The sequence below is a fragment of the Pelodiscus sinensis genome, chromosome 2 (genome assembly GCF_052426305.1).
Source record: "Pelodiscus sinensis isolate ZL-2025 chromosome 2, ASM5242630v1, whole genome shotgun sequence".
NCBI classification, from domain to species: Eukaryota; Metazoa; Chordata; order Testudines; family Trionychidae; genus Pelodiscus; species Pelodiscus sinensis.
Window position 1 is genome coordinate 107949764 of NC_143053.1, and position 12300 is coordinate 107962063.

The 12300-nt window shown below is 37.9% G+C and overlaps 1 protein-coding gene across 4 annotated transcripts in view; it reads right to left on the minus strand.

Annotated features, from left to right (window-relative positions):
* Nucleotides 1–1259: 1259 nt before the first annotated feature.
* The window catches only part of MCUR1 (mitochondrial calcium uniporter regulator 1), a 30483-nt gene continuing 19442 nt past the window's right edge, over nucleotides 1260–12300 (minus strand). The window contains exons 7-10 of one of the 4 annotated variants that reach the window (XR_012901635.2): nucleotides 10226–10279; nucleotides 7334–7448; nucleotides 5674–5822; nucleotides 1260–3447 (exon numbers count right to left, since the gene is read on the minus strand). Coding sequence is in view for 2 of the 4 variants with exons in the window: in XM_075921197.2 (XP_075777312.2) it covers nucleotides 5767–5822; nucleotides 7334–7448; nucleotides 10226–10279 (225 nt within the window). In the remaining 2 variants the exon portion in view is untranslated. Of the gene's footprint in view, nucleotides 5823–7333; nucleotides 7449–8395; nucleotides 8480–10225; nucleotides 10280–12300 lie in introns of all 4 variants that reach the window. The other 3 variants (XM_075921197.2, XR_012901636.2, XM_075921198.2) reach the window with 3 other exon arrangements.

A 12300-nucleotide genomic window follows, 5' to 3' on the forward strand; every position in this document is an offset into this window, starting at 1 on the left:
GGGAGGAAGGGTTGAAACAACCAGCACGGGCTTCCCAATACTGGGGGAGCCCCTGAGCCTTGGGGGCCAGATCCAGGCAAGCCAGGGGCTGCATCCAGACCCTGGGCCTGAGATTCTTTGGCAAGGTGGTCTGGCACCAAGACAGGGATCTGTTCCATCTATCACCTCACCATAGCTAGGGAAGACTTTGCATAACTGGGTTCCCTATGTCCTCCAGAGTCACTATCCTTCCTAGCAGAAGGATACTGATTGCCCCGGATGCTTGAATCACATGGAAGCCCCCACTGTGGACTTACCCACTCTGCACTGATTCCTGACTGACCAGTAGCTGTCTGGCATAGCAAGCTATCATATGGCTATTGCCTCTCACTTCTCAACTGTCAGAAAAGGTCTAATTTTGGTATTGCTGCAATTCAGGGTGGGGGAAAACCAATTCTCACAGTTCCATGAAAGTGGCATTACACATGTGTAAGTTTTGCATCATCTCATGGCTGCATAACTATGCAGTCCCATCACTCTTTGCTTGTTTCCCAGGACCAGAATCGGCATTCCATTATGCCAACATACCTCACGGACGTCAGCATACAGTATAACAATTGCTCCATTCAGTATGTTCCTGCACATCTGGGAGTGTGGCTTCCTGGCAAGGCTTTGCACAAATCCCAGGATAATGTTTAAAATACTTGCCACAGCATTTTGCAGCTGAGCAGGGTCCATGCCCACTTGCTATGGCATCTGGAGGAGTAACGGTAGTTCAAATTAGAGAGCCTAATTCGAACTACCTACTCCGTACCGCGTGTAGCTGCGGGCACGGAGTCCGCACTAACGGGGATTTAAAAATGGCGACGCCCGGCAAGATGCAAATGAAGCCCGGGATATTTAAATCCCGGGCTTCATTTGCAACTTCGAATGCCTACATTAGCCACCCTAGTTCGAACTAGGGTGGCAGTGTAGACATACCCATAGTGTAGACATAACCCAACCTCAGACCAAACTTCCCATTTTCTCTAAAGCAGTAGCAGAGAACAATTAATAAAGATTACTGTAGACACACAGAAATCTGAATGCCCTATAGGGAATAAGACAACAATTATTTTTTAAAAAACTTCTGCTCAGGAACATAAAAGTCTTAAGTGGTACAGAAGCCATGTTACAAAAAATGGTAAATGTGATAAATGCTGCTAAAAAGTCTACACTAGTTTGGTGCTAAGAAGAATAAAATTCTCAATTATATTAGCTTTGATCAAATAGAAAAGTCATTTTGCCAGCATATATGTTTTTATTTTAGATTGCAATAAACATCAAATATTCCACATTTCATTGCAAAGGTCAGTTTTCTATTTATGCACTTAACATGAAAAGTTGATAATGTAATAGTTGCTCAAATGTAATGCACCTTTTGAATCTGTAAAAATATAAATTCAATAGCTGTACAGCTAAAAACATGATAAACACATTATGAAACCAACAAGTAATCGAGAAATACATTTATTTTTCAAATACAATTCCTGTTCCAGTATATTTACAATTCCTGTTCCAGTATATTTATAAAAAGAAATCAGCGAATCTATTTTTAAGAACTTTTTATTTATAATGCAGTTATATCACGATAGTGACTATATGTATTGTGCTGTTTCATGTTCAGTGTTTTCAAATAGAATTTGTTTAGTTTAGAAGTAAAAAGGATCCCTGTATTTGAGCCCTGAAAACTTCCACAGGATGTAAAAAGGTGAAATCCTGGCTCAACTGAAGTCAATAAGGGATTTTGCCATTGACTTCAGTCACCCAATGGATACGTATGTTAAATGAGAAAATGCTATTATTTATTAGTCATAATCACACTTTAAAACTTTGAATATACTAAAAAGATACTAAAACTTTTAGGGTGATATAATCCTGGTTATAATGATCATTCTAATATTTTGGTCAAATAGCAAGATCCAGGACAGTTATAACAGAAGCAAACAGTTGAAGAGACAAATAAAGTGTTAGTGACAAGACTGTGATGGCAGAGACGGAGGAATAGGTAATTATATTTTTTCCTATGCCAGTGTATATAAAAATGGATGAAGAAAGAACAACATTCACCAATTACATCAGAGGAATGAAGGTATAAGTAGGTAAAAGCATGAGATTGCTTCTGGGGTGCTGTAGACAGATACACAGTACATGAAGGTAGATTGTATGCATAGAAAAATCAAACATTTCTAGTTAATGCAAAGAAAATATGTAGGTTTAATCAACTCCTCTTTCTCCGCTCATGATTTTAGCACATAAACCCTTAACACCAGTAATGTAGCTGTAAAGAAACAGAAACAGATACTTACTAAGGAAAGAGACCTTTTTTTGGTTACAGATTTTAATTAAAAAACAAAAATGTAAGCAAAATAAAAAACATGTAAGAACTCCAGTTTCAGTTTCTTTTCCTACTAGTATATTTACACGTAAAGTTTGTTTTGTGAGAGGTTCTCCATGATTCACATTTGCTCCCCAGAGCCCCAAGGTTTATTAATAGGATCAACCTGTATCTCTGGCAGAGGAAGACTGCAATACTCCTTCCCTAATCATACCCCCACCGCAAAAAACAACCTACCCCTCATGATACCCTCTTGCAGAAGTCCAGGCTGGCCTAAAAGTCCTCAGAATCTGAACTCCCATATCTTGCCTAGCAGCATATTATGCTATTGACAGAAAGATTGGCTGCCTCAAAAATGTCAAAATTGCAGTGACTGTTTTATAGAAAGACAAAAGCCTACCTAGCTACATCATACAATCACACCTAAACAGAGGTCTGCCAATACAAAGGTAAAATCTTGATATTTGATACAGAAATACATTTCAAAACCTGATGCGAAATAGGCTATAATACTAATGACATTATGCAGAATGGGCACAAAAAAGCAGCTTTTAGAGAAATTAATGAATGGAAAACGAATGACAGTAGAGCTGAGTTTCCCAGTTGATACCTGTAGTTAGCATTTGCTCTTCAGATCAAATCTTAAGTTCCAAAAACTAGTTTGTGTGTAAGCTGATATGTTTGCTCCTCATCTGAATCAGTAAGCTGGCTTTTGATTTTAAGGATCATATTGGAAGGGATTTATTTGAGCTTTTCAAACATAGGAGATTTTGCACTTTTAAAATTCCCAATGCAGGTAAATATTACATCTTGCATAAGTATGTCAGAAACCATGAAAACTGATCTGAAAAGGCTTTTAAATGCATAGCAAAAATGTATCATGTTCTTGATCAATGAAGGCTTTGCATCTATTCACACATCTGATTTAGAAAAATAATGGCCTTGAACACCATACCTGGAGTCTTTACAGGCTTGGAATACTGAATGTTTCCTATTATTTATGTTGCCTTTTTTCTGGATGCCACGTTAACTTTATTAATCTCAGTCTACTGCAAACATTGAGTGTGCTGTTTTTCCTTCAAGATCCATTTCTGGAGAAAAAAATAATATAATTTTGCTGCTTTATTTCACTGCTAAAGTCTCAGATTCCTTTAATAGAAGAATGTCACTTTTCAGAAGAATTCACTGTAAATTTGAAATTAAATATGAAAATTAAATTTGAAATTCACTAACATTTTAGTATTATGACATTTCATCAACTGCGTAGGCATCCAGATGATCAGAGATATTCTTGTTACATTGGACTGTACAGTTCCCACTATTTGCTTTTATACATAAAAGACTGAAGTAGATCACTCCTAATATTTATCTACATTATAATGCCCCTGATGCTTTAAAACAGTGACATTTTAAATTAAAAAAATCCAGCTTTAACACAACCCCTATGAGATGCATAAATGTTTATAATTTTTCCACACACAAAACCAATTTAAAAGAGGCTGGTAAATTGGAGGATATTGTTTTGCAATATTAGCATACTAGCTTTTGAATGTTCTTTCTATTTCAGTGTTTTATATAAGTATTTTTATTTATGTTCTCTCTTAAATGGTAGCAGTGAGGGTAAGGTTTAGTAAATTAAACATCATTGATCATCAGAAAGACCAATCGATTATTTTTATCGAGTGATTAAAGTCAGATTATTATCAGTGTTACATTTTAATGATTATCCATTAGCCCTATTGTGTACAACCAGTTCTGAGGAAGTAGCCACTATAGAGGTTACTGCTACAGTGAACTAGCCACTCTCAACTGGTCAAATAGCCACATTGTTCAAGACAACTAGCCACTCTCCACCAGCCAAATAGCCACATGTGGCTAGCAGGCTAAACAACAGGGCATTAGTCTTTAGATCCAGGCTAGTCCTAACTTTTGCAAGATCCTTCTACCTCCATCTTGTCTAATCTCTGCCTTCATATAACAAATGATAGCCCCAACAGCTAAGAAAATTAAATTGCTAGTGGGACATATATACACAAGTTAGCCAGCCAACCAGGGAGCACAAGAATGGTACCCTGAAAGGGGAGAGGGAGAGGGAGAAAAAGAGAAAGACAAAACCTTAGGCTAATGAGGGTGATCAGACCTAGTAGCTGTCTGGTGATTGGCGCTGGGACACACTGGTCCTGTTTCCCTATAACCCGCCCCCCCACCTCCTGATTGCTGCCCTAGAAAAGGGCATTGATATTTTAACAACCATTTCATATGACCTTGTTCTGAACAAATTTAAACACACTTGTAGCTAGTCTATATTAGTGTTCCTACCATTGCTTCCATTAGAACAGCTGTACCATTTGTAGAACCAGTGGGAAACTTTTGGGGAAATGGTTAGTGTAGACATTCCCTTATGATCATCACCCTAAGGCTGTCATGCTAGCAAGTCATGGCCAATTGCTTTTTCTTCCCTACAAGAGAAGTAATCAGCTTTAATTCTCCCCTCCAGAGTAGAAGATGCAATTCTCTTCTATCAATCAAACAGTGACAGGGAAGTTTGTATCTCTACATGGGCTCACAGAGATATAATATAAGCTATTTGATCTCACTGCTCTTGAAACTTGTTTCAGCTTTAGTACAAACTTTACAATTAGCATATGCAATAAGTTTCAGAACTTTATCCATTCTAAATGTGAGTTCTTAACATGCTATGTAAAAAACACAAGAAGGTCACAGAAATACTTTCATCATACTACTCTTTCATGAAACAGAAAAATGCTTGGTTGGACGGTAGTTTGGAAACCAAACCATGATGGAAACATTTTAAAAATTAGCATAAGAGATAGAAAAATATTTCTTTACAATATATGAACACATTTTATTAACAAAGAGGAAGTGTGTGGGATGTGCATTAATCCAGTAGTGTTTTTCTCCAACGCTTAGGTCCAAAATTGCACTTAAGGTCACAAATTAAATATATTTGGAGATTTTAATTTTACAACCAAATTGTGTTCTGACACATACAACTGTTACTGCACATGCGCATCATAGCAGACTTTGGCATGTAACACTTAGTGGATTCTTTGCCACAACATACAGTCACTACACAATTTGGTACAACTGGCTGTCTGCTTAAATGAGGTGCTAAAACTACAATAGCAAATGGATGCTGCAGGTCAAGCCTTGAGGGGAATTGGCAGAGGTGTGTAGACAACATTATCTTCTCCCTATACTAAGATACATGAACTTACTCCCAGACACATTTTGGTTACATTCTCAATACAGAATTATTTTTAAAAAGAAATATAAATAAAATAGTATTGACTTGCTTTAAAGTGAAGACTGAATTCTTGAAGCTAGGAGAAAACATCCTTGATTTTCATAAGGCAAGAGAGCACAAGTCCTTTTATATACATACTTTATTACATCCACAGACGATAAAATCCCAGTGCTACAGTAAGACATGTAAATACTGAACCTGAAAGGAAAAACAAGAGTTAGTGGGGAAAATAAGAAAAGGTGAGAGTACATTGTTAGTTCTTTTATCACTCCCTCAGGAAGTAATATTCCAACAGTTAACTACAAATATAATTAACTGTTTCAAGTTATGGCTATATTACTTATTTTATATTTAAGAAAACAAGCTATTCATCTCCAATGTAAAAAGATAACTTCTAACGGGGGGAGAGCGGGAGGGACCATAAAATGACAAGAGATGAAAGGAAGGAAAGAGGGAGTGAAGGGGAAAGCAGTCAGTAATACTGAATAATCCTATCATTGCTTACCATTCCAAATAAGTAAGAGCAACATAGCAAGTTATGGTTATGAAATGAGGAAATAAAGACAATATGAATATTAGCAGCAAAGTCCAATAACCTGCAAACACTATAGTTTTTAAATCTCAGTCAAAAAATAGATACGATCAGTTTAATTGGTTGAAAAGTTTATACTTTAACAAGTTTGCAATTCTATTTTTATGAGCCCTCACCTCTTTTTTTCCAAAAAGAAAAGATGGTTTTACTTTGACTTTAATAAGAGCAGTTATGTAGTGCTAAATGATCTAGGGATGCAAAGAGTAGTCAAATAGTCGACTACCTGATAAGCCTAGTCTACTACTCGCATCGCCACCTCCACTTGTTGCCTCTATTTTATAGGTAGCAAGGCGGGGGGGAGGAGCTGGTGCTGGGGGGACCCGGCTTAAAAGCAAGTCCCCCCCAACACAGTCTCTGCAGTGCAGAGGTGGAGTAGGTGAGGCAGAGAGGCACAGCAGTGCTGCGGCTCTGCCTTTTAAATGTAGTAAGAACCACCCCAACTAAATGTAGGAAGAGCCACCCCACCCCAGTGGGGCTCTTACTACATTTAAAAGGCAGAGCCTCAGCGGGATTAGCTCCCGGAGCAAACTGGAGCTGCTTAGTCCCAGCTCATGCCACCTCCGGGAGCTAACTCCACTGTGGCTCTGTAGTTTAAATGTAGAAATGTTGACCTGATTCCTACTACAGTTAAACTACAGAGCTGTAGCAGGGGTAGCGAGCATTCTTCCCCGCTCCCCATAAACTAATTGAGAAGCTGATGGAAATTCCATTAGCTACACTATTAGCTAATTAATTGCAATTTAACATCCCTAAAATGATCCTACAAACATAAAAACGACCAATGGTTCATCTAGCTAAGTATTCTTTCTTCAGGGACTGTTGCCAATTCCAAATGCTTTAGGAATTAACAGAACAGGGCAAATATCAAGTGAGCCATCCCTTATGGTCCAGCTTCTGACAGACAGAGGCTTTGGAATAAGTTCATTTCTCTTTTAATACAGTAAATGTAAGCATTATTTAACAAATAAGCATGTGCCTAATTTTAAGCATATAAATATTCCCACTAAAGTTAATGAGTCTACTCAGTGTGCTTAAGTATCTTGCTGAATCAGGGCTTTTAACAAGAGAGTCAAATTCAACTCTAAAATGAGTGCATATTATTGCCAGGATTCCTTACCTGCTAAGTATTTAATATTATCAAGTTTGTGCGATTCCATCATTGTTTTCAGTCCTGCAACTTCTGTGTCTATTTTTCTATCTGTTTGAGTTAGAGCTCGGTCTTGTTTTGCATGCTAGAAAGAAAGCAGAATATGAAGTTATTTGAACACAATTTAACTTTAAAATTGAATGGTTAAACACTAAATCTATTTCCTTTCAGAATTACTCTTTTGTGTGTCTCATTTCACTTTTGCAAATTCAGTACTAACAATGTATTAAAGAAGCTTCAGGGGGTTGCAGAGTTAGTCTGTACAGAAAAAAACAACAAATCGTCTGATAACACTTAATAGACTAACAAAACATGTAGATGGTATCATGAGCTTTTGTGGGCACAGCCCACTTCTTCAGATGACCGGAGTTCGCATTAAAGATTAAGGATAAGCCTTTCTTTGGAGTTATACTCCTTCCTTTAAGAAGCATCAAGTAATGTTATATTTCTTCAGAGGCCAGAAGTTTCCTTTACAGTACTGACAATTCATATTGCCACATTTAGGTGACCACAAGTATAAAAAAAGGACTGCTCCACTGCAGTGTTTTTTAAAAATGCTTATTAAAACATATATATTTCCTGATGGATTTATTACAGTTAGCTGCAGATTCCATCATAAAATCCTCATCAAAAGGATTGTAGTCTGTCTTTAAAAATTAATTATGACTATACTTTATCTACAGCTTTTGTTCCTGATCCTACAATCCTTACTCAAGCAAATTTCCAATAAAGTAAAACAGGAGTTTTACCAGAAGAAATGTAAGATCTGGCCTCATTTTTAATCTCACTCATCTGTACACTTCCTTATACCAGCACTACATTACAGTTAAGGATGCACCAATCATATTCCTTTCTTTTGTTGTTGGTGATGTGTAGCACAATTTGAAGAGGTTCAGATGTCCAAAGTGCTGAGAAACTGGCAATATAAATGAATGGTAGACATACTGAATGTGTATCAGTCTAGGAAAACAAAGGTGCCTGGGCTAGTATGGGATGATCTGGCTTTACTGAGGCTTGATCCAGTCTGATCACCTTGTTTATGAGGAGAAAAGGCATGCTCCTGGAAGCTTAGTCAGAGAAATGAGATGGTGTCCATTCTCCAGGCCTATATGGAGGCTAAATGTGAAGAACAAAATTCATTACTCCTGTTGTTTTAGTTTGTAAACATATCTATCATGGTAAAACCACCTTGATATAATCTAATCAGGTTTTTGTTTGGGTAGCTCCTACTGTTCTACCATTCAATTAAGACAACTGAACAAATCGATAATATTTGCTACAGATGTATGTGGCTCTGATGGACATAACCAGGTGAGACAATTATGGAAGAATTTTCTGGCCTCACTTTTTAGACTTTTACTTTCCGTCCAATCTTGTCAGTTGATATGAGCCTAGTAGTTCTGCTGTCACCTTCCAAGTGAATAGTTGCAGTTATCAGAAGGAGCTTTGGGAGGAAGCTGACTATTGTATTTCCTGCTTCCTACAGCTCCAACAGGTTGATGCTGAGCTGGGATTCCTGGGGAGATATACCCAAAGTAGTCACTACAGAAAGGACTGGACATCTGAAGGGACTATTATCACATGGTCCATATCCTGAACCAGGTACTTCCATGCTGGATTGAAAAATTCTGAAGGAGATGAAAGTTGGAGGCACTTTTTCCTTCCTCACTGGTCTTTATCATATGGATCAGCTGAATGCACTCATGTATTAAGGAACTGCAGCTTGTATTAGGTCAAATTTCTCTTATTATGGTACTGCAAGACACAGGTTGTTTTAGAATTCCTAAGCTGGCATAAGTGAGCTCTTCTGGTGATTCACTCTGAATCTATTATGATCCAGGAATTAGACCATTTGGTGAACATGGCAAGCTCATGACTGCACCTTTGCTAACAGATCATCCAGAAAGTGATATAACCAGATGCCGTTTTATCTCAGAATAATACGCTTTGTGAACACCCCATGGCTGTTTAACAGACTGAAGTGCACTGTTTAAATATAATTTATTTCTGAACGTAAAATATAGGAGCCACCAGTGGCAGCAATGTATTGGAATGTGATTATTCTTGAGATCTGTGAAGCATAAAATAGAATTATTTCTTAAATCACAAGACTGCAAATCTTTAAATCTCCATCCTGAAGAGATGTTGAAGGAGGACAGAATTTAATTTAATTTCAGGAAGGGAAACTACACAAAAGTTAGGAGATTAGTTAAACAAAAATTAAAAAGTACAGGGTCAAAAGTAAAATCCCTGTAAACAACATGGAAACTTTTCAGATACAATAATAGAGGCTCAACATAAATGCAACTTAAACAATCAGTTTCTTGCATAAAAAATGAGTAGTGACTGTCTAGGAAAGAGAGCTGCAGAAAGGGATCTAGGCTTCACAGTGGATCACAAGCTAAATATAAGTCAGTATGATACTATTGCAAAAAAGCAAACATAGTTCTGGAATGCATTAATAGGAGTGTTGTGAGTAAGAAACAATAAGTAATTCTTCTCCTCTACTCTGTGCTGAATAGGCCTCAACTGGAGTATTATATCCCGTTTTGGGCACCATATTTCAGGAAAGATGTGGAGATATTGGAGAAGGTCCAGAGAAGAGTAACAAAAAATTATTCAAAGTCTAGAAAACATGACTTAGCAGGGAAGACTGAAAGAACTGTGGGGGTTTTTTTTTTGGTTTGAAAAAGAGAAAACCGAGGGATGACATGATAGCAGCTTTTGAACATTTAGGAAACCTGAGACATATACATTTAAATAATATGCATGTTAAAATTGTCTGTGTCTGTTTAAAATATGCAAATACAATAAGCCTTATTTTATTACTCAACAATCTGTTCTTAAATTCTAAATTCTTACCATTGCTACTATTTCTGTCCTTATTTCCAGCAGTTTTCTTTCATTAACTGAATACTGAAGAAAAAAAGCAAACAAAAAAAGCATTACTCTCTCTTCTGAACTTCTTTCCAGCTAGAACTTTTTCTGAGTTTCCAACATCATTGTTATAATTCCTAAGATGGAATTCCATATTCTTCTGTGTTTGCCTACAATATTTAGAGTTACCATTGTCGAACAGATGTTGCTCTTTGTAAGAAAGCAGAGCTTAAAGCCAAATGTTTTAGCAAAACTTAGAGCTATAAGGGCAGCAGAGTCTGTTCTTTAATTATGGCAATGTTTGTTGACTGGCAATAGGGAAGGATTGCAGATTTCTATTTAAAAACACACCCAGATTTCAATTAACATTAGTTCCATAACTGAGGATAGATTTATATTCTGTTAGGGATGTTAGAATTAACAGGCTAATTGTTTTATCAGTAAGCTAATGCTTAACGGTTAATAGTGTACATTACCCTCAGACAGCTCCTACAGAGGATGCTTCACCACAGCAGCGAAGCTACCTCCCTGCAAACCAGGCGGGCAAGGGCTGGTGGCCCCACTCCTGGGGAGGCTTTGCTGTGGGCTCTGCAGTATAAAGCTTAAATAAAATTTATCCTGCAGAGTCCAGAGCATGTAACCGTGCTACTGGTGACATTTTTGGCTACACGGTTACTTATTTAATAAGTTACATAGCTACCTATTTAACAACTTTTAACATTCCTATAGTCTGTGTTTTCTTATGCATGATGTAAAGAGGACAAGGTCATCCTTTAGCCACTTTGCTCATCGTTCCTCCACATATGAAGTTTTAAAAGATAAATGCAGATTCTATTGTCATCTATAATTGTTTAATTAGGATTTGATTTGTTCTCTACTTTCTTTGAAACTTTGGAGTCAAGGGAAAGGGAAAGGGAAAGGGAAAGGGAAAGGGAAAGGGAAAGGGAAAGGGAAAGGGAAAGGGAAAGGGAAAGGGAAAGGGAAAGGGAAAAGAAAAGAAAAGAAAAGAAAAGAAAAGAAAAGAAAAGAAAAGAAAAGTAGCCCTTCTTTAAATCTGAAATTAACACTATTCAAATTATTGTGTTTTTCAAATATAAACCAGAATTCTGGGGGGGGGGGGGGGGGAGGAGACACGGGACAGTGCAATGTAAGTGGGGGCAGGAGTATGGTGCACAGCCCCAGCTGGGCTGGAGATGGGGAGGTCAGAGGGGGGTCACAGGTTCCATGACTTCTCGAGTGGCCCATGCAGCAGGCCTGGGGGCACCCTGAGCAATTCAGGCAACCCCCAGGCCAAGTACACTGGCTATTCCTGGGGCAGTGTCAGCCACCTCAGCACTAGGAGTTTGGGTGCAGGGTGGGAGGGGAGCACGGGTGGGTTGAGGGCTAGAGGCTGAGATGCAGGGCAGTGCTTACCTCCGAGCTCCATGTGCTGCCTCTGCCTGTAGACAATAAGAGCTGCAGAACCATGGTTTTGGGCAGAGTAGCAGCAGCATGTAGAGCTAGAAGCTGGGGTTGCCGTTTCCCAGGAGCTGGGTAGGGAGCCTGCCCCAGCCACACCAACCTTCCCCCACAGTCCTTCAGGGCCACCCCTACGAGTCTCCCTCCCCAAGTTTTAGTTAGGGGTATATAGTAAAAGTGATTTTTTGTTTGCTGCCTGATACCTATCCATGACTTTTACTCAAAATACCTGTGACTAAGTTTTAGCCTTATTTAACAGTAATTTCTCTTAAGGGCACATCTACCAGTTTTGAAAGAAAAAAGATGAACAGTATTTAAAGAAAATAAAGCTTACTTCCCAGAGTAACTGTTAATATTATTCCCTCACTACACATCTAGGAAATATAAATGTGAAATGTGATGGGTGACTAAGGAAAATAAAATCTGTAGAAAAAATGTCATTCAAAAAAGGCTGTTCAAGTCAGGCAATATAATTTTCTTTGACATGCTGAAATACATTTTGGTAAAAGCATTTACATATAATACTCTTAAACAGAGCAAAACCTTGCCAATTTACTGTAACCTCTATTATTTTAGCTTAAGCTCAAAGATAATTTAACAAA